At 40.7% G+C, this 23,842-nt stretch overlaps 1 protein-coding gene across 1 annotated transcript; it reads left to right on the forward strand.

Annotated features, from left to right (window-relative positions):
- The first annotated feature begins 809 nt into the window (after positions 1-809).
- rin3 (Ras and Rab interactor 3) lies at positions 810-23,521 on the forward strand. Its single transcript, XM_034135170.1, is given in 18 exon segments — positions 810-1,041; positions 1,043-1,056; positions 5,201-5,765; positions 11,126-11,237; positions 11,329-11,401; positions 12,659-12,750; positions 14,548-14,835; positions 14,838-15,263; positions 15,266-15,557; positions 15,731-15,747; positions 16,828-17,006; positions 17,113-17,284; positions 19,504-19,625; positions 19,847-20,033; positions 20,560-20,691; positions 20,924-21,090; positions 21,635-21,749; positions 22,414-23,521. Coding segments are annotated over 18 exon segments (3,546 nt in total). The 5' UTR covers positions 810-1,020; the 3' UTR covers positions 22,986-23,521.
- Positions 23,522-23,842: the final 321 nt, after the last annotated feature.

Genomic DNA, 23,842 nt, shown 5'->3' on the forward strand with positions numbered 1-23,842 from the left:
GCCTTACAAAGGCATGACCTACAAGAAAAATTGAAAAAAAGACAATTCATTAAAGACATTGAATATAGTTGAAATAAGTCAATACAGTTGATGCTGCAAGAGGCGAAAGAGGTATAATGACAACATGTTGTTAAATGACCTCTGGAAAGGCATGATTAAACAAAAATAAAAAATCAGCATCGATTTAAACCAATCAGGGGCAGATGTTCTGGAAGTTCATTCCAGATCAGCAGAGCGAAAAACATAAACACTGCTTCCTGTTTTTAGGGTTAGGGTTGTTGATTGGATAGAAAAACCACCCTCTGAAAGTGCATGGACTTTACACTGAAAGCTACTCCACAACAATCAGTCAGAGAGTAACTTAAGCTTTTATAGAATACATAAAAAAGGGGGGAGGTGTGACGAGGCAGGCAGAGAAGAGGGAAAAAGGGGAGGGGGGCGGGGGGGGGACATGAAGTTGTGCATTCCACAGTTGGAAGGTGGGGCATCTGGAAAACTTTAGAGGAGAGGGGAGGGGAGAAGGAAGGAGAGGAGGAGGCTAATGGAGAATCTGCTGAATATTTAGGCCACATGTGCAAAATTTGAGCAGGGTCGTATTTCTACGAGGTTCTTTTGAGATTAAAAAGCCTGTTGATATGAGAAGATATGATCAATAATAAGCATGATCTGTAACTGTACTTGCTCGAGTAAGAGAACACTAGACTGAAAGGAAGATGACATGACAGAAGTTAGAGAGTATGTCACAGACTAAAAAGACTGAGAGCAGAGGAAGTCTGACCAAAGTGTTCTGCCTCTTCCTGCCTAATGATCAACTCAGGAAGTCGACAGAGAAACAGAGGGGAGGGCGCACAGAGAAACATATTTTCCCTTTGCCTTTTAGTTTTCCCTTATTCAGTCCTGAAGCAATCAACAGAGGGGAGGAAAAAAAAGGGGGGAGTTGAGAAAAAAGGCGGAGTGTTCAATGGAGCTCAGAGAGAGACATAGTAAAAGAGAGCAGTCCAACACTCAAACTGTGGAAATATGATGGAAGCCAGCGTAGTTTTCCACGGACACAGGGTGAGTGTGTGTGGGGTCTGTGATAAAGGTGTGTGACAATGCAAGGATATAGTCTGTTGGGACAGGGGGGGGGGGGGTGTAGGTGGGAGTTAGGAGAGGGAGTTGGGGGTTGAAAGTTACACAGCCAAAGCAGGAAAACAGATGTGATGACTCACCAGATAATATTTAGGTCAATAGTCCCTAAGAGCTTTTGAAATACTACATCCTGATTTTACGGGGTTTTGTCAAATCAGGTTTCTAATACAGGAATTGTAACAAGATTCTGGTTTTCTTACAGAAATGCTTTTCATTTGAGTATCTTTAAATCACTTGTTGTATGGAAGAATGTCAGTGGTTGAAAGTTGACGCTAACCACTGGAAAAAAGCAGATCAGACCGTTATATCGAATGTGGGGATATTGCAATTTGTTTAATTTTAAATGTACACAGCCACCCTCACCCACATCAACTTCACACTTTAGACCGTATGAGTGAGGACGTTGTTTACAGTGGGATCCTTTTTAAAGTTGCACTTTGTGTCAGTTCAAATGTTGAGGCTGCTGCATTTGTTGAATCTCAGTCATATTTCTCCTTTATAGGATTTACAATATATATTTATACTTTAGGATTATATAGATTAGGTAATAGATTAGGATGTTTTCATGTTTTTGGTTAAATTACTTGTTATTTCCATGAGACTGTGACTATCCCTAAGGTCATGCTAGGTCAGCAAAATCAGGGAATGAGTTATGCAGATCCCTGCTTAAGTATCAGTACTGCAGTATATAAATACTCCATTATAAGTAGTGCATTGGAAATGTGACTTAAGTAAAAGTACTGTGTTATTGTTGTAGTAGCTCGAGGTGGAGCCTATTATAGCCTTTTAATAGAGTTATCTATAACCATCATATTTTGTAATTAGTCCTGAAAGTAACTAGCATCTAAAACTGCCAAATAAATAAATAGAATGGAGTGAAGTAAACTAAAAATAGGTAGTGCAGTAGGAATATAAAGTTGAATGGAAAAACTCAAGTACAACTACTGTATCATGAATGTTTACTTACAGTACTTCAAATAGACTAAATGTTCTTATTTCCTTTCCACCCCTCTGCAAAGTCATGGTGTGTTATTCCAAGGACAGCAAGTCACACAATTAAGACAACTGCTTTTTGAACCAACGTAACAATGTCAATATATATTATTTCTAACATTTCTAACTAAAAAGACATGTTGTTAATATGAGCGTATGATGTCACCTAACGATAGCAAATATAAAGTCAAACAAATGATGTTTTCAAATGACTGTGCTGACAACATGCTGTTGTTCCTCAGAAGATTAGCTGACCTCATGGTTATTCTGTCCTTCCTGTGAATGAGCATGTCGTGCGTAAGGGGATGGGGGGGTGGCAATGGGGTTGTAGACATGTGATTTCCTCATATTTGCCAGATATGCCTATTCAATTCATAGAAAAGTGATCTCACTCAGAACTGGGTTCTGTAGCCGAAAAGGATTAAGATAAGATAAGATAAGATAAGACTTTATTTATCCAGAAGGAAATTGTTGTGCCAGAGCAACAAAATACAATAAACACAATAAACACAGGCAGCACAACAGCAAACTGTACACTAAAAGTGCAGCAAAAAGAGCAATTAAACATCTACAGACAACATGAAACATAGAAACATAGATGGTCACACAATCAATGCAATTATTAGCAGTATTTAGTTTTCAGTTGTTCAAGTAACAAGTGGTAAAAAAGGGGCAGATCATAACGCTTAACCCTATATCTGTTCTTAGAATAACAAATGTAGAGGGTTTTTTCATCCAAATTATATAAATAATTAGGAGGGTTTTTAGTTTTAACCCTTGTGTGTCCATCAACTGTGCAACTTAATTATATTACAATATATGATCAAAAGACCTAATTTACACAAGATGAAACCTAATTTCTGAGTTTTATAAAAGACTATTACAGACTGTTCTATATCATAGTTAAGAACATAGTTTTAAAATTATTAAATGTTTTCCAATACCAGAGCATAATGACACCTGTTGATCACAGATGCTATAAATTCATATATAACACCCATATTTCAATGAAAGTAGTGATCATTCATTTTTCATGTGAGGATGGAACCATCCATGTTATGTTTATGGAAATTAGATAAAATAACCCCTTATTCCAACATAAAAATAGTTTGAAACGGGTCAAATTTGACATAAGGACAACAGGTAGATTAGGTCTAACTTGTTTCAACACCTCTTAACATTTGGTCCATATACAGTAACACTAGTTACGGGTTTTTCCTCTCATCTATGTTTCATACAAGTGGTTAGCTGCAGGCCATTAGGGCCCACATGGATCATGGGATTGAAAGTGGGAGATCTAGACAATAACGTACTTTTTCTCCTGCTCATCACAAGGATCCGCTGTGAGTAAATAATATAACAGATATATAACAGAAGCTCAGGCATAGTAACAGCTTTCTGCACTAGTGATGCAACACCACTTGCAAATATCTACCCCAACTTGTGTTTAGCTAGCTACCCAAAGCTAACAAAAGGGGAAGTGAGTACTCAACAGCATTGGACGCCACTTAATCAAATCTAAAATTAGATTGATATGATCACACTTTTTCTTATTTAAAAATCAGTATTTTGTACAAAATGCACACAGCATCTCATCTGGCTCAATGTTAAAGTTAAGATCAACATGCTGTAGTACTGAATGCAGTGCTGGTTACAGCTACATGAAACTAGCTTAAGGGTGAAGCAGACATAGAATGTGTCTTATTTCTGAGCTAAACAAAGTGGTGGTCTCTGCCATCTGAAGGCCAAAGTAGTTAGTTGCTGTTATGTGTGAGTGGGACTGTAGCAAAAGTTATGGCTGCAGCAGTATGAAATAATGATCAAACTATTCCTATTGTAGCATCTTTATCGTGCAGATAAAGTTATAGCTCAAGGTTAAGACTACCTTTTCCCCACTCAACAAACCACACTGCTTCCTCTGACGATCACTATGTTAACCCTTTCTCCACTCCTAGTGTTGGACCATTGTGTTTGAAGAGCAGAAATTAGGACAAGAGACAAAAACAGCCACTAATCCAAGTATAGTGAAAGTGATGCAACAGATTATGCAATGTGAAGGTACAGAGAGCTTAATGGTATTTTTTCTTGTTTTTAAACAAATGATAAATTATCTTTAAAAAGGCGCTTGACATATATTTGATATATGTGACGTGCATCGAGCAAATGTATTATCACATCTTATTCTGTTGCATCCATTCGAATCAATCAATCTTAAAATCTGTCTGTTATACATTTTAAGAGTTTAATTTAATAATGTATACCTCTAAATATACCCCTAAAATTAATACATTATTATTGAAATAATACATATTGCTAGCTAGCTAATTTAAATGTTGACATGCTAACATCCCCAATGCTGATATCGCTAAAAAAGGATAAAGCAACGGTGTCAAAAAAGTACTTTTCGGAGTAATGCAGAAAAGAAGAAACCCTAAAATGAGTCAGCATTACCACCTACGAACCCTCGTCTCAAAGTCAGTGTTATTTTGAACTTGTTTTTGGTTAAATGCTTATGTTAGTATCTCTGGTGTACAACAAGCTTAAGTGATTTTTATACAGTAAATACCCCACTCAGTCGGGCGATTACTTTTATGCTTAAAAATCACAAAGTGGTGTTAATATGTGGAGATGATCCATAAACGTGTGTTTGCCACATAGCTTATTTTCTGCAATACACCAAAACCAATGGAAAAATCCCAGTGGCTTTTTGTCGAGGATTTCCTTGCAATGCTAACTTCCAGAATAAACGTCATCAGTGCTTCACTCTATTGGAGATAATAAAAATGGTATAGAATAACATGAGCTTTATTCTTTAAGCTTATGCTAGCTAAATGTGACTGTAATGCAAAAGCAGAGTTTTTCTTTTTCGTACCATAATGCAACACACAACTGCAGATTCATTAAGATGACTCCTGGTAATGGGGAAACTTCAACTCCTGTCAAGGTTTCTGAAGTCACAGAGAATGAGTCCTGGTGACCAGATTCAAGTCTCTGGAAGCTTACTGAAGACAAGATAAGAACAAATCCTCCACATGAAGTTTCTATGCCTGACCTTTACCCCTTTTATCCTTTACAGCCTCACAAGCCCTCTGACAGGACCACTCGACTCTCCACTCACCCCCTCCCCTGCCTCCATCCCTCCAGCTTCTCCCCTCTCTCCACCTTCCCTGCCATCATCCAACCTTCCGCTCCGGCCATGTCGACCCAAACCCCCGCCTCCCCTCAAGTCCACCTGTCCTCCGGCTGCAACTCCTCCAGCCCTTCCTCCCCCTCTCCCTCCTGTCTCCAAACCTCCTCCTCCTCTCCATCCTATCTCCAAACCTCCTCCCACCCTGTCCTCCAACCCTCCTCCCCCATCTCTTCCTCCTCCTCCTCTCTCCCCTACTCCGGCATCTCCTCCTCCCATCCTTTCTCCCCAGCCCTCTGATCCTACTCCTTGTCCCCCTCCTCTTCTCGATCCATTATCGCCAACAATTCCATCCTCTTCATCTCCTCCAACTCCCCCTGTTGTCCCACCATCCTGTTCAACTCCCCCATTGCTGAGTCCTTTAGATCGGCTGCTTGGTAGTGTCTCGGTGTGGCAGCCCAAAGGACTCAGCCAGGACCGAACCACCAGTATATTGGAGAAAGAGACGTCCGGGGTGAGATACACACACATTTATACTCTATTTACCCTCTAACCTTTCACTTAAACTTCTTCTGGAAAGAGAAGTTTGGATGTCTTATGACAATCAACTGGAGGGCTTGAGGTTCTTGTAAGGGAAAGTGGTCAGTGATACCCCTTTTTCTTTCTACTGAAATGGTACTACGTTCTAGTATTCTAGTAGCTGGGGCTAGTTTGGTTAATGTTGGTTCAACTTGCGACCCACTTAAGAACCAGTTTGCTTTTCCACCAGAGTCCAAGAGGAGCCACGTCATGAAAACACGTTTACATCATTGCAATACTAGTGTGAATATCCATTACGATAAGAAAAATGGCGGACTATGTTGGAGGTGTGCCCATGCTGCTATTACATTTTTTCAAAGCTAGATCAACAACCAGTTGTCAGGGCAGAAAGCAAGCACAGATGCAGCGGAAACACAAACAACAACTGGTTCTTCATTGGGCTCCTGTTCCAAACTGGCCGCCCAACTGCCTCGGTGGAAAAGGGGTACCAATTCCTATGATGTTGTAAAAGCTTACTCTGGCAAATGTTCATAAAATGATATATTAAAAAAATATATGATTTCATTAAAATGCCTGTGGAAGCTTTCAGGAAACAACTGTGTAGTTTGCTAGTAATTATGGGGAAAATACACACAAAGTACTGTTTAGTTTAGAGTTTAGTAAATTGTGTTGAGCTTATAGGCAGTTTTGGATTGCCAGGACATAACTCTCATAGCCCAATACACAAACACTGTAACTAGGTGCATACAATTTAAAATAAAAATTACTTGTAGAGTTTGACAGATGAGAATGGCACTGGATTTTATCATCAAACTGAGTAAAAGAAGTAAGATACAATAACTACTAAAAGGCCAACTAAAATCCAGGAGATATGCTACGACTGTGAGAGGTGTCTTTGAATTGCGGTAACGTGTATTTCGCTAAGCATGTGAGACTGAAATGCCTCTTAGACAAGCCTTAACCCTGCTGAAAAAAAACAGCTTAGACCAACTTAGCCAGTAGATATTAAGCTGGAATGGTTGGCTGGTTTAGAGGGGTTTTGGACACTTTAGCTGGCCAGGATGGCCGGTTTAGCTAAACCAGCTAAACCGGCCACCAGCTAAACCAACCATCCTGGCCAGCTAAAAAAAAACAGCATAGACCAGCATAGAATCAGAATCAGAAACGGGTTTAATGCCAGGTAGGTTCACACATACGAGGAATTTGACTTGATGTCATGGTGCATACTGTACATAAAATATTAAACAAAGAATCTCCATATAAAACAAAAAATCTAATATAAAAAAATCTTTAAGGACACTGTAATAAAATATAGTTAAATAGCAATAAAATAGAGCAGTAATTTACAGCGAAATGGAATGCAATTATAGAATGAATTATAGAATATAAACTATGAAATATGAAATAAGAATATGTGCAGTAAGCAGTATTTGAACATTGTGTGCATTAATGTAATGCATATAGAGTCTACGTTGTGTCAGTGGGGGGGCCGGGCCTTGTTTAAGAGGCCGGTAGCGGAGGGGAAGAAACTGTTCAGGTGGCGAGAGGTTTTGGTCCTGATGGAGCGCAGCCTCCTGCCAGAGGGGAGGGGGGTGAACAGTTTGTATCCAGGGTGGTAGGGGTCGGCCACTATCTTCCCTGCCCGCCTCAGGGTCCTGGAGGCGTGCAGGTGGTGGAGGGATGGCAGATTGCAGCCGATCACCTTCTCTGCAGAGCGGATGACACGCTGCAGCCTGCCCTTATCCTTGGCTGTGGCTGCAGCGTACCAGATGGTGATGGAGGAGGTGAGGATGGACTCGATGATGGAGGTGTAGAAGTTCACCATCAATGTCTTTGGCAGGTTGAATTTCTTCAATAGTATGCTGGTATGCTGGGATGGTCACCAGCATCCATCGATCACCAGCTTATGTTTAATAATAGTAGTAAATATACCATGCTGGAAGCTTACCAGGATTCCAGGGGACCAGCATACATTGTTTAAATACTGGTATGATTATTTAAACCAGAGAACATAAATATATTACAAAGATTCATTGTGTCAAGTATTCTGGTATCTACCAAAATAAAGACATTGTATAGGGTTCATAACAGTATTTTAATTGAATAAATAGCAATGAATAGCTAGTTAATATAATAAAATACACAGTAAAAATACAATAATTATACAAATAACGACCAACCTGCAAATCAACCTATACATCAAAATAAATATATGATCTAAAACCGGTGCATTTGATTTAAAATACAAGTAATAAATAGAATTCAATATTTAAATGGTAACAAAAACAGTAACACTATGTATGATAAGAAAAAGGCGAAAGAAAGTGTTTTTTGTTTTTCCTTGTTCATGTCCATAATGTTTCCCGTTGTGTAGCGTCCAGCCTTTCCCAATCTGGCCTGCACTTCTGTCTGTTGAAGCCCCTTCTTGAAGCAAACTGAAAAGAAATGTACAGATATAAGAACACTGTAAAAAGAAAACTTGACATTTACGTTAACATTTGGGCTGCTGTGGTTGCCAGAACTTGACCGTATTGTAAAATCCATTACAAATTACAGTTGGTTGGCATAGACGTTACAGTCAACAATTGCTTATGGTGAATTGCAATGGCAAAAACAAATAGAGCTAGTGTACACGGTGCAGCTGTATTATCTGGGAAATAGAAGAATCGGATCAGGATTCGGTATTGGCAGACAATCAATATCAAATTAATCGGATCAGCATTTGATCACCTTTGTCGAATTGCAGCCTAAATACAAAGATAACTCCACTCCTCTCCTACCACTCTTACCTCTAATAAGCCTTGGTAGAACTAGTGTGAGTCATAGCGACCAGAACGGACTGAAGACATGTGGAACAGAGGACAGGCATGGTTCCATGTACAGGAAACTGGAACTTTGAACAGGTGTTTTCATCTTTTCTGCCTGAAGATTCACAAGTTCTTGATCAGGTGTTTGATGTGGGCTGGCATGATCCTTTCTGCAGTGATAAATAAAGAAAACAAAGAAAACATTTTAAATAATAGTAATGATGGTAACAACAATAATATTAGTATAACTAGGGATGCTCCGATCGCCAATTTTGGGGCCGATCGCCGGAATCAGTATCGGCCGATACCGATCACCGATCCGATCGAGTGGGGGCTATGGGGATCTTCCATTTAAAGTGATGTTTAAAACTCAGTTAATGGGGCTCATTCACTGGCGCTTCCACAAACAACAACCAACATCATTATTACATTCAAATGAAGTACATTATTCAAGTTTACATTAACTTTGGATAATAACACGGGAGAAATGAGCGGAAGCTCTCTCTTTTCCTCTCTCCCTCTCTCTCTCCCCCTCTCTCTCCCTCCTGACAGCCTGTCAGTATCTCCTGCAGCTCACTGATCCAGTAATGAGTGACCCGACAGTGAAGAATAAATATATTTATAACTAGTTTAGCTTGTTCCAGAGGTAGATCAAATAGCTAAGTGTGTTAGGTCTAACTCTTGTGTGTTTTGCTCCGCTCACCGGTCCGTCACAGTGGGCGGAGCTGCAGGATTTCTGCTTCACACACACGTTGCATACCGCTATTTTATTGTCCTTTTCTGACACCTTAAAATACTGCCAGACTGGTGAAGCCATTTTGGCGAGCTTGTTTTGCCGCGCACAGAGAAAAGTGTCATGTATTTTACGTCATGTGATCGGCTCTCCTGATCGGCCTTTATAGAGAGCACCGATTGATCGGCAGAGAGTGAATATCGGCCGATAACGATCGGCGGCCGATCGATCGGAGCATCCCTAAGTATAACTATTTATATAGCACTTACACAATTGCAAAGGGATTCTCACAACAAAAATAAAGAACAAAACAATATCAACAATAAAAAAACAAATGATTATAGGAATGTTAAGAGACAAAGAAATGATAAACATTCTGAGAGGGCCGACTACAAAAGGTAGACTCAATGGCTCTTGATGACATCAATGCGCAGTCCCAATAGATGCTGTTGTATAAAAAGAAATAGAATAGGTCCAGATTTCTTCTATTTTGTGTTGGATGATTTGTTTTATTGATTGCTGATGGATGTTAAGATGTGTTTTACAATTATAACAAAACGATTATTCTAATTGGAATAAAAAAGATTGCAAATCATAGTTTTAATAAAATCACTAGCAATATAGGGTTTATTCAAAAGAAGTAAAGCATTAAGTTGCTAAATTAACGTACACTGAACTTTAAAAGAACTTACCACTATGTAGGAAAGGCTCTGATCAGAAGGGTTGACTAGTAGGACAGCAAAGAGGTGGAGGAGGTCTATGTCATGTACAACCATTGGTAGATGTTACACCTGAAAGAAAGATAAGGAAATAAGACAACACAGGAGGACAAACAATAACTTGCTTTTGGCATTGAAATGGATTAGAATCTCACCTTTTTCCTGGATGACAGAAAGGCCAGGAAGTCGTTCCCTTCAAGTCCGCAACCAGTCATAGGAGTTCAAATGCAAAGTCTGAACCAGCGTTTCCGCCAGACCAGGGCTGAGAGGGCGTCCACCCCGAGAGCGGGGGGGGGGTGTGACGTCATGTCTTGTCACGTGACTTGAATTGAGCCGTCCCTTATAGATCTCTTTACGTATTAGTGATGGGAATTAATTTAGCTCGGCTCACTAAGAAGAGCCGGCTCTTTCGGCTCCTAAGCGGCTCTTCATTTTTACCACAGTTTACCACGGAGCCTCAGTTTCGCCGCTGCGAGGCAAATAAAAAGAAAATACACCTTACAACATCTCATTTGTTGAAACCGTACACAAACAGAACAGTGAAAACGTAAGTGTGCCGTTTTAGTGCTAGGCTAAGGACAGAACCAGGCTAGCTGTTTCCCTTGTTTCTGGTCTTTATGCTAAGCTAAGCTAATCAAATCCTATCCCAGATTTATATGAATCCTCTCAACTCACTCACACAAAGAAAGTAAATAAAAGCATAGGCCTACATCATATAATTCAATTTTCCAAAAGGATAGACCTCTTCAAATAAATGTGCAGTTATATATCATTTTCTTTCTAGGAAATCATAGGAAACTATGGGAAACTTAAAAATCGTCAGCTTTAAATCCCATATTGTTTGAAATTGAATGTGGTCTTTAAGTGTTGGTATGACGTTGTTGCTGTTGCTCAACGTGTGGTATGTGAAAATGTGTTACAATACCTCTAAATGTTGTAACTAAACACTTTAATTTATGTTTGTGGTGTTGCCCGGTGTCTGTGTCTTGTGTATTTCTGAGTCTTGTGTCCTTATTTTAATATAATTGTGTTCCATTCTGACCTCAGAGTTGTAACCACATGTTGTCATTTGCAGGCATTCCTGGTTCACAGCACAGAGGACAAGGCCATGACGCTGTCAGTACGCCTGCCTGATGAACAGGGGGGGGCGTCCGTACACAACCTGAGGGTCAAACAACACAAGACATGTACGCGTTAGAAAATATGCAAGATTTGTGTGGTAGAGGACAGATAGTAGAGCAGTGAGTGATTTCATTATTACATTGTTTTCTGTCACAGTTATTCACTTAGATGGTTCTTCTCTGGTTTTTGATGACATCTTCAAATTGATCTCCTTCTACTGTGCCAGCAGGTAACAACACAGTGCAAACACAAAATAGCAAATGTACATACTGTGTTGTGTACGGTATGTACTGTATAGCATACAGCATGTGCACATAAAGTAGTGCAGTGATGAAGTGATTTCAGTAGGCTGACCCAAAGTTAGCATTGCAAAGGCTCCCTCGATAAAAATCGGATTTGAAAATATTGCAGAAAAAAAGTTCTGTGGCAAACACACCTTTATGAAACATACACGTTTTGTTCAGCAGCATAATCTCCATTGATTAACACCACTTTATATTTTTTGACACTTAAATGCACTCGCCAGAAGTAAAAAGCTAACGTAAGTAAGCTAACGTTGCTTGTTAGCAACCGCACATTTTATGACACATAAAGCTTTTGACATACACCAGTGGGGAATTTACTGACGTGAAAATCTCTTAAACTTGCGTTAACAATTGATCTTATTTCAGGCACGATTTTTATGATGTTTGAAGCGTTAATGCAAATGCCAGAACTAAAAAGCTAATGTTAGAAAATAGGGTATCATCACTTCAAGTCACCACCGCTAAGCTAAAGGCGGCTAATTCAATTCAATTCAATTCAAATGTATTTATATAGTCCAATATTACAAATCACATTTGTCTCAGAGGGCTTCACAAATCAGCAAACATGAATGATAATGTAAAAACAACAAACATATCTTAGAATATAGTAAAATGACAAGATGAATGTGAAAATAGCAATGAATGGGTACATAACACAATGACACAAATACAGTTAGAATACAATAATTACAATTATAATGTTCGTCATGATGACATTTTGTAGTCTCATTTAGTCAACCGCTGTTTTTCTGACACATAGAAGTTTTAGACATACAGCAGTGGGGTATTTACTGACATATTTTACATAGTTAAAAAAATCTCCTCAGATTGTGTTAACCACAGACCTTATTTCAGGCATCTAACCAAATACACTTTCAAAAAAACTATTGACTTTCAAGACCAGAGAACTGAAAGAAATAAAATGACTCATTTCTGCACCATATTGTATGCTAAAATATACAAATGTTTGTACAAAATCACAAAGACATGGCATATACACACAAACACATGTGGCATGCATTAAGTATACAGTACACATAGATATATATATACAGACAATGCACATTTATACAGTACATACACTTAACATCCATAACATGCATTATGCGCACATGTTAATGCCATGAAAACATGAGACAGTACACTTAATGCTGGCTTTTATTTTTAAATCCACCAATTAGGGACATTCTGGCCGTCCCACTGAGGTTACCCCGGGCCATCACCACGGCAACTAAGAGAGAGGAGCTGGAGGTCATCTCTGCTATGGGTGCAGGTAGATACATCTTCATCATCAGTGCATTCAAGTTGTTGTTGCTTTAACAAAGAATAGATACAGCAATGAAAGAAACCACCATAAAATGAATCAGATCAAAAGATGACTCGGCAGAAAACGTTAAAATAATATATATTAAAGTGAATATGAAAAGTATAAAGCACTAAGACTAGCAATGTTATTTATATACCAAAAGAGAAAACAGTAGGAAAACAGCATGAATATGTCATGAAAACATGACATGCCCTCTACTCTGGCTCCCTTGAGTTTAGACAAAAATAAGAAGGAAATAAAATAAAAATATTTGTAGGACTATTTATATTTTGTTGCACGGTTGAAAATGTTTCGTATCTTGTATTTTGAGGTGATGCTGTGACACATAAACAAATACAAAAAACGGTTTTAATTAGGTGAACTAAAAGATGCGTCATATCTGCTACGGTCCCGCACCAGCGCCTTTTCTTGCAGGCGAATAACCTGACCCCCGTCTCGATGAGCGAACTATGGATAAATCAAAGAAAAGAAAAGTATCTGAGGAACACAGAGGGTTTAATTCTGCGTGGACAGAGTTATCTGCTTTCACAGCAAACGATGCTGGCTTACCGGTATGTTTGATATGTGGAGAGAAGTTGTCAAAGGTGCTGCAGCCTTTACGTATTGGAGGAAAACACGGAAGAGGAAGACAGCTGACGATCTTCAGTCATAATTCAATCAGTTAACTCTTTTTAGGGTGCAGCTATATGTTTTATTTATTTCAAAGTGGGCCCATTTGAATTCATTTTCTTCAAATGTGCAGAGGACTCCCCAAGTGCTGTGTTGATTTATTTAAACATATTCATGTATAAAAGACGAACAAAAGTGCATTTTGCATGATAGGTCCCCTTTAACGTAGGCCTGTGTATTTTTTAGAATTCTCCTTATATGAGTTCTTTGTTTCTTATTAGAGGCAAACAGTTTTCTATAATGTAATAAATAATAAATGCAAAAAAACTGTAGTTTTTGTCTATGATGTAACAATATATACAACTTTATAAGCTATCAAGCTATCAAATATGTTTTGCAGCTCCAGACAAAAGAAATGGAAATGGGGCAAAATGGCTCTTTTGGTCAAAAAGGTTGCAGACCCCTGGCCTAGTTGCATCAAAGGAAATCATATTTCCTTATCATTTTGTTACCTTTCTAGATATAGATTCTACATTTCAAAATATGTTATGCACCTTCTATCCGAGAATTAGAGTAATAAATGGGGACATGGATGTTTTGACTTCCTACACATGAATAGTGTCAAATGTTGTGTTTGCATTTAGTTGATTTAGTTTAAATAAGCATGTTTATCTAGGCCCTTTTTGGTTTTTGTTTGATGTATATATGTCACACTGTAGGACTGCAGGAAACGATATTTCGATATTTCTGGATGTACAACATGTAGAATTCTTGACAATAAAGCTGACTTTGACTTTGACTTTGAATAATAATAATAATACACAATCACAAATACAATAGCATTTTCAAAGATAGGAAATTAATAATAGAAAAAAGGAATTTAAAAAGATGAAAAGACCAATTAAATGGCGTTGTTGCTAATTAAAACCCAAAATAAAAAAAATTATGTTTTCAGCTGTCGTTTAAATATGTCCACGAGGTTGCCTCTGATATTTCTAGGCTGGGTGGACAGTACCCCTGCTTCACCCATTTTATTTTGGGGGACTTGAGGTATATTGTAACGGTATACATGTTTAAGTAACCCTCGCAACCTTGACTACTTATCAGCTTTAACACTGACTGCATGTGTTGCAGATTTCTGGACGTCCGCTCTGAGCCTGCAAGCAGAGAACCAGGAGCAGGTTCTGGATCAGAACCAGAGTAGACCCTACATGTATGTTAACCCGGTGCCTATGGAGGACTCCCCCAGCAAAGACCTGAACACCTCCTCTATCTCCAAACTGGACATCATCGCCAATCATACCCCCACCCCCTCCCTGCAGAATGGAGAAGCCCCTCAGAAGATGAGCACAGAGGTCAAAGGGCAGTCCAAAAAGGTGCCCAGTCCGGACATTAAATACAAGCGTCCCCCGCCCCGACCCCCAGCATGGGCTTAGGGTCGGGGATGGGCCTCCTCTTCTCCTCTCCCCCCTCGCCTCACATGTCTGTAACTGATAGAAAAGAGGAAGGAAAGGGAGGGGCAGGGGAGAGAGAAGAGAGGAAGTTGGTGTCAACATCACTCACTCCGTCCAGGCCTCCGGTCCCCCCGCAGAGCCGAGCCGCTCCCCCACTGCCTCCTGCGCCTCTACGTCGCACCTCCTCCCGGAAAAGCACCGACCGAGAGGTAGGAGAGGGGACAGAGAGAGAGAAGGGACAACATCCTGCGAAGATAACTGAGAGAGAGGGAGGAGGAGAGGGAAGTAAATCAGGTCAGCCCAGTGAGGGGGGTGAAGAAGAGAGCATGCATCAGGAGGAAGAGGGGGAAAAGGACAATGAGAAGAAGGAGGAAGAGGAGGTGAAAATGGAGGATGATAACAAAAATCCAGCTCCCTCTGTGCGCTGTTAACCAAGAAGCCCTCCCGCCCGGTCCCTCCCCCGAGGAGGAAACCCTCTTCCCAAAACACACCTGTGAGCCCCGCTGCGGGAGGATCAGCCAATCAGACTGCAGGGATGAGAGGGCCCCCTCCATCCCCAGCGCGGAGGCCGGACGTGTCGCTGTACTCGCCACAAGGGGGGGCAGTGCTAGTAACAGACCCCGACTCCCGCTCCACCAGCAGCACAGAGGAAGAAGCAGAGCTGAGCCAGGAACAGGAGCAGAACCAGAAGTAGGTTCTGGATCTGTGGCAGAGGAAAAGTGTGCAAATATATGATATGATGTAAAACCAGGTTTGTAGTTCATCAAACTGCATAGTATGTGGATTTGAATTAATTTCTGAGTATGAGAACATTTATTTAATGGGCATATTCAACTGACCCATAATGCATTGTGGCTCTTTAGAAATGCCAAGGCAGACTGTGAGGCAGGTTTCTGTCCAATTTTAGGGCAAAGGTTAATCAATTTCACAGAAAATCAGCTAATGAAAATGTGAATGAATTATTAATTAATAGTGTGTTTCCATCCTGTGATTAGCATCAGCAGTTGGTTTAGCTTGACTTGCACTCTCATAGATAATGGGGGCAAATGTACTACTAGAATAATAGATATGACAAGTGAAATGGTCAAATCAGAGCCTATAAGGCTTGCCTATACTCTGATAGCAACCAGGACCAGCTTCCACACAGTCAGGAAATACTACACAGTAAAATATGTTATCCTGACTAGGGCTTTTTTTACATGACCTGTAACCCCACAAACAAAAAATTGGAACCTACGTTACCCACAATGCAACTCGACCGCTTGGTCAGACATCGCTTAAGTGTGTTATGCTTGCAGCGACTAATATAGCCTCCATAATTCTTAATTCATCTGTAATAATTAATCAAACATGTATTTCTGATTTGTGCATTACAAAGTATTTCACATCGCACATTAGCTTAACAATTGTATTAAAGTAATTATGTTAAGTCTTATACTTTTCAACAAATGTTTAAAACCTGCAGTTAAAAGGTATACAACTATCTAACTAGCAAACAGTTGAACCAACAAAGAGCAATTCTCGACCTATAATATTTGTAGTAAATGTAGTTTAAATCTGTCCTCGTTCATTCTAAATAAAACCAATAAAAGTCACTGGTGTCTAATAGCAATGTAGCACAGTTTTTCAGTATAAGTATAGAAAAGCATTATTAGAACCCCTTTATAAACCAAAAGATTCCACTACAAGCAAGGGCAGCTACATGCTTCGATTAAGCATGCTTAATATCAGAATGTGCAAGGCTGATTTTAGATTATTATCACAGACAAGATTTTTGTACAGAGTTCAAATCATCAAAACGTTTTAAACTATGCTTATAATTTGAAACTTCCCTGCCCAGAAGGTCTCAGACAGTTGAAGACTGGACCTCGAAGCCAATTGGTAACAATGTGTTGGTCAAAGAGCCATGCTCTACAGTTTCTATTTTTGTTTAAAAGATGTACCTTATCATTCTTTCCAGTCGCCCCCGCGGAGAGTCGCATCCCCAAGGTAGCAGTGAAGAGAACCCCCACTGTGATGTTGGACCGAGCCCGCTACCGCCTGTCCACGGTCCTCACCGGCCTCATCAGCCACGACCGGCGCCTCACGCAGCGCATCGTGGAGCTGGCCCGGGACCCGCTGAGCTACTTCGGCAACCTGGTGAGTACACAGGAGATCTTTATCTGCTTTGGATTTAGACCTCAATGCCACACATCATCTGGATTAAAAAATGGAATCAAGTATAGCTTTCTTACTTTGTATTTAGGTGAAAGAGCACCGTGCGTTCACCCTGGAGACCATGTCGAACCACTCCACCTCGACTGAGCTGCTACAGGAGATCCGACAGATGATGACCCAGCTGAAGAGCTACCTGCTGCAGAGCACTGAGCTGCAAGCCATGCTGGAGCCACAACACCAGTATTCAGAAGAAAAACTGGGTAAACTCAAATGACGCTGTTTTTTATTTAATACGTTGTTTTTTTTTCTTTTTATCAATTGGATTCTTATAGTAAGGGTTAGGGTTCCGGTCTTGGATTATTCACATTACTCAAGATTTGCCTATTGGTGTATTTTACAACTTTTAGGTCCTAATAATTAAAATATGTTCTATTTAAGTGATCTTCCTGGGAAGATGATTAAAGGGGACCTATCATGCAAAATGCACTTTTGTACGTCTTTTATACATGAATATGTGTCCCCGGTGTTCCAGGGAACTCACCAAGTGTCAGAAAACACAACCCTCTCTATTTTCCTCCATACCCAAATCTCTAAAAAAGGGGCTGCAACGGATCTGATAAAAACCGATCCAGATTTGAACACTGTCCTGACGTCAGGACGGTGGCGCTACGGCTATTGGGCCAACTCTCCACCTATCAGGGGAATGTGGGGTTGGGCCACGGCTGGCCATTGCCGCTCGAAAGCGCTGGAGACGCTGTAGTACATATGCCAGGCCTGTAAGTGGCGCTGTAGTCTGCCACAAAAGCAGCGAAGAAGACTTCCCGCGCATGGGTTACCATGGTTACCCTTCTGTTTATTCTCCGCTGTGGCTTTTTTTTCTCCCTCCCGAGGCAAGCGTTTGCTCCTGCTGCTTTAATTCAATGCAATCCCTCCCCGTCGAGGCAAGCACTGTAATTCTCTCCGGTTAGTCCACCAGCAGATGACAAACACCCACCTCTCCGCCTCTTCCAAGGAACGAGGGGACCGTGCGGCAGAGTTTCAGTTTCAGTTTCTTTCGCGGGTCAAGATGTCCGTTAAAGTTTCAATCTTCCGGACAAAATTAGAAAAGTGCCGGTCAAAGGTCTTCTTTGTTATTTATTGAGCTTTAAAACAAATGAATAACGACTCTATATAATAATATAATAAAACACGGAGGACGGAGATCTATTTTTCTCCCCCTCTTCTGACTTGATCAGAACGGCTCCCCTCTCCTGCAGGGGGGCGTGGTCAGCTGCAGCTCACAGAATCAGCCCCCTGCAAAAACAGGGCTGGAGAACAGCAAATAGAGCGAAATGAGGCATGGCTAAAATGCATGATCTGTTTGGTGTTTTGAAAACAGAAACGTATAAATATACCTTATATAGGTATGGCCCTACAATATATCATTTAAATATAGCATGATAGGTCCACTTTAACTTTAAAAGACAGATTTTTCCCAATGTATGTCTATGTAAGTCTTTTTGGGCCAAATGGCATCACTTAACATTGTAATACCACAATTAGGCCACTATTTCAATTTGATTTAAAGTCTGTCTCTGTTTCTTGTAGCATGTATCCGTACTCTTTATACATCCTTGCTTGGCCAAAGATGTTCTCCAACTATAGATAGCACATTACAATTGGCTAACATTACATAAAATGAGATATTTATACAGATTTAATAAACATGTAAATCATTACGAACGTTCCAACAAAGTCGACATTGGCTTAAAATGTTTACACAATTTGACTAATGTTAACGGCCCATGTTTTCAGAGCTAGTAAAATTGCCAAACTGACACAGACAAAGTTCATTTCTGCCTGATATGTCTGTCTAAAGATGTGATTGTCGTGTGAGAATATTTGGAAGACAAGTGGCTAGTGGAAAATAAGTCCAATATTATGGTGACTCTGGGGCAGAGGAGTTGGTCATAATCTCCCGTTGAGTTAAAAGACTCAGATCTACTGATAGATACAGAACCAAAGAGGCAGAGCCAGAGCAAAACCAACATGATACAGGGAATTAACTCTCAGTGTGGTGTCTATTTTCTATATTGTGGGATGGCCCTTGCTGCTGCTCTTCAGCTTCATTCTCTACACTAATGGCCAAGTGCTACAGAGACTTACTGTTGTCTCTAGACGAACAGGTGGTAATACAAGAGAGGACAGGCCAGGGCTAGTCCGTTAGCATGCTAATTTGAGTAGATATATCACAATACATAGACGTGTTTGACATAACATCAACACTGTAACCTCTTTCACATTCTGGTTGGCATTTTAGTTCATGTTTTGAAGATTCTAATTCTGGACCACATTTTACACATTTCACCTTTGAATGCTTATATGAGTCAGATTTTGTGAATCCAAAGTGTTTAGTTTTTGTTACAGTCATTCTCAAAGGAACGGTTTGCGTGATGTGTTATGTGTATTGACGGAATTGTACATGTGTGTGCCTGTGCAGAGAGCATCGCAGAGGCTGCTTTGTGTAAGAGTGTGCTGAAGCCACTGAGGGAGCACATTTACCAGAGTCTTGAGAAACTGCGCACCAATGACAGCAGCCTGAAACAGCTGGCACAGAACCAGGTAAGACTGGACCGGACAGCTGTGAGAGACGTGTTCATATCATTAGTAGCAGCTGATGCTGATGGTGTGTGTGTGTGTGTGTGTGTGTGTGTGTGTGTGTGTGTGTGTGTGTGTGTGTGTGTGTGTGTGTGTGTGTGTGTGTGTGTGTGTGTGTGTGTGTGTGTGGTGTGTGTGTGTGTGTGTGGTGTGTGTGTGTGTGTGTGTGTGTGTGTGTGTGTCAGTCTGTCATTCTAGGCAGCACCACCACAGCTTTAGGAGTAACCACTGCCGTCCCTGAGGCCTCTGCTATGGAGAAGATCAGCATCAAACTGAGCAACCTGCATCTGGAGTATTCACCCCAGAAAAAGATCGAGCTCATGCTGAAGGCATGCAAGATCATCTATGACTCCATGGCTGTCAGCAGTCCAGGTCAGAACCCCAGAAAAATAATTTAACCTATGAACTCCAATTCTATTGTTTTTTTTATCAAAACCAAACCTCCATTCATGGCAGTACGATTGTGGCAATATACATCAAATATGTTTTTAAGCCTTTGTCAGGCGTCTTATTGGCCCCATAACAAGCATTAGCATTAGCCTTCTTTACACACATGAAAAATGCTCTTTCAATGGCAAGCTAAGGTGAGCTCACAGGCCAATTACATGAGATCAGATATTCCTAATTGGAAAATTGTTTGTTAAATCCAGTTTCCGGGAGGCTTTTGGTGGTCTCAGCTCACTCTAGAGAATCTTCAATAATCATCAAAAGTCATTGTCCCAATTATAGCGTAATTACCACCACAGTTTTCTTGTCATGTCAACAACACTACACATTGGCACAAAACGTGTTTTTAGTGAACATTTTTGTACATCTCCCCACTTTTAATCAAAGAGTTTCCTCCCCGGGGAATACTTTGTCAAAATATTTATGTGTGTGTATGTGTGTTTGTGTTTAGGGCGTGCCCATGGCGCTGATGACTTCCTGCCAGTAATGATGTACGTCCTGGCTAGATCCAATCTGGCCAACCTGCAGCTGGATGTAGAATACATGATGGAGCTGATGGACCCTGCCTTAGCACTAGGAGAAGGTACCCAGAAAATACTAACACCCTGATCCCGTATCTGTGTTTGCAACATTATTGATTGTGTGTGTGGTGTGTGTGTGTGTGTGTGTGTGTGTGTGTGTGTGTGTGTGTGTGTGTGTGTGTGTGTGTGTGTGTGTGTGTGTGTGTGTGTGTGTGTGTGTGTGTGTGTGTGTGTGTGTGTGTGTGTGTGTGTGTGTGTGTGTGTGTGTGTGTGTGTGTGTGTGTGTGTGTGTAGGTTCCTATTATCTGACAACCACCTACGGGGCTCTGGAGCACATTAAGACTTTTGACCAGCAGAGGACAACAACACGGCAGCTCAGCAGAGAGGTTCAGGACTCCATCCACCGCTGGGAGAGGAGACGCACGCTGAACCAGGAGCGCATGGCCCAGGGATCTGTTCGGGTACACACACACACACACACACACACCAAGACGACATTATTAACAGTGGCACGCTGTGTGATCTGCTAGGGTCAAAGGGACTCACATGCTGTAAGAGATAATAAGGATGGTATTGCATGATGTACATGTAAAAAAACTGAATTCTACTTGTATTGTGGGAAAAAATTGAAACAAAAATAGCAGAGAAGTATTCAAGATTAAATTCAAGATTCAAAGGTTTTATTGTCATATGCACATAAGCTACAGTGTAGAAATGGCAATGAAATTCTTCTGACCTGAGCTCCTCCAACAATGCAACATAAAAAAAAAAAAAATAGTGCAAAAAGTCTACATACATAGACTATGTATGTACTATGTCTAATAGAATATGTTATGTTCAAGAACAGAATATGAAATTAAATAATGTACATTATTTAAATACGGTTTATTGCGGTACGTATCATAATATTCAGTGAATATTCACACAGATTATAATAGAGAAACCAGCTAAGATGTGTCCATCCATTGGTCTTTGAGTAACTTTTTGTGCATTGTTGTTGTTCAGGACTTTCTGACAGTGTCTTGTCCAGAGTTTGGAATCAACCTAAAAACTCTAGGGGTCCTGCCCACCACCACGATGGAGCAGCTGGCTGAGCAGTGTGCTGCACGCTTTGAACAAGGTACTGTATGATAGGTACTGTCACATGCTACTGTTAGCACTGGCTTTTCATTTGTTTCATTCACCACAATTCAGAGTCTGACCTAAAAGGGCCACTCCAGCAGTTTGATTATGCTAAACTTGGGGGACTTGCAAGAGAAAGATTTTCTAAAAAGGATTTTTAACACTGATGCAGCAGAGAATTAGATAGCCTGACTGATAGTCCCTAGTAGGGCTTATAACTACACCTCCAATAATGCAATAACTACCTTTACCCTGTGGTAATTTCTCCATCTACAATTCCTGTCTTTGTTGTTAAGCAGAGGTGGCAAATTACGCTTTGTATAAAAATAACTACTTAAAGGTATCCTATTATACTATTTTTAGGCATATTATAGGTCTCAGATATATCAAAAACATGTCTATGAAGTGTTTTGCTCAAAATACCAAACAGATCACCCATTCTAGCCTCATACTCCTCTATTTGAGCCCTCTTAGAGAAGTGCTGATTCTGGGTCCGTAGCTTTAAAAAAAAGACACTTTGTGAGTCTCCTGACACACCAGGGACACATATTTATGTAAAAAAGACATCAAACAGGGCATTCATAGGTGACCTTTAAAAGAAAAAATAAATGTGGTTTACATTTCGGGGGTTAACGTCATGCTTCCTTGTCCCTGTCCCCCAGACTCCTACATCCTCAGTGTTTATGTGGATGGTGTTCACCGGCCCATGGCCCCTACAGAGCTGGCCCTCATTGTTAAGAGCAGTTCCAAGCCTGGAGCTTACTGCTTCGTCTATCACCATGCCGACCAGCCCATCAGCCCGCCCCCCCGCAGCTGCCCGGCTGACGCACCTCCAGCTCCACCAGCTTTAACAGCTCCACCAGCTCCATCAGCTTTAACAGCTCCACCAGCTCCATCAGCCCCAACAGCTGTACCAGCTGTACCAGCTGTACCAGCACCACGCACTCGACCTGCACCACCCGTTTTACCAGCACCACCCGTTTTACCAGCGCCACCCATTCTACCAGCAACACCCATTCTTCCAGCTCCACCCGTTTTACCAGCACCATCCGTTTTACCAGCGCCACCAATTCTACCAGCAACACCCGTTCTTCCAGCTCCACCTGCTCCACCCGCTTTACCAGCACCACCAGCTCCACCCGCTCCACCTGCAGAAAGCTTCTCCCCAGATGAGTCTGCTGATGTGGACTTGGTGGAGCTGGAGGTAGAGGAGGAGAGTTTGATCAGCTTGTAGCTACTCCAGCATCACAGTGGCAGTATTGCTATGGTAACTACATCACCGTGGTAACAGCATTGCTGTGGTTACTGAATCCACCAACAAATATTTCAGACACTGATTCTGCAGGTCAACCTGGGGTCTGGAACCACAGGGACTGCAGGTTTATAGAATGTAAAAATACATATTATTGGAACATGCACGTATATGATCATGTTTATACTGTTTATATTACGTTATGCTTTGTGATGCTTGAGACTTTCTACAGACTTTGAGTCAAATGTATTAATTCATCTTTCTTCTCTTTATTAAAGTCCAGATAATTCAGACCCGTTGACATTATTCTGAGACAAAAAGCAGTCAAAACACTTAAGAGGGTACAAGGACTTTGCAGAATTACAAGCACAGGTATATATTAGCAGCAGCCATAGGCACAAATCTTCCATTTTCATTCAAAAAGTCCAGTAAGCACATGTTCTTTTAATTATATTACATTTTTTATACAAACTTATACTGATTGTATTGTAAATAAACTTGCTTTTTCAATTTTCCAATGCTGTTTCAGGTTTACAGTACATTTTTAAACTTAAAGGTAGGGTAGGTAATTTTGGAGAAACCAGCTCGACTGCGCTAGAATTTGAAAATACACAGCCGGAAAAAATCTGCCACTTCCTTACAGAGCCCCTCCTCCAACACACACGAGCGCGCACATGACCAATGTGGGCACGAGATAAGTTTGTGCACAGATGGAAGGCTGACAGGCAGGTAGGCCATCCAATTAATTATCTACGGCTTCCACAGATTACATTTTTTTATGGATTTTTTGCCAAAGCACTTAAGATATTCATTGCTATCGGGATGTTAAGAGCATTCCA

The sequence above is a fragment of the Trematomus bernacchii genome, unplaced genomic scaffold (genome assembly GCF_902827165.1).
Source record: "Trematomus bernacchii unplaced genomic scaffold, fTreBer1.1, whole genome shotgun sequence".
Classification (NCBI taxonomy): Eukaryota; Metazoa; Chordata; class Actinopteri; order Perciformes; family Nototheniidae; genus Trematomus; species Trematomus bernacchii.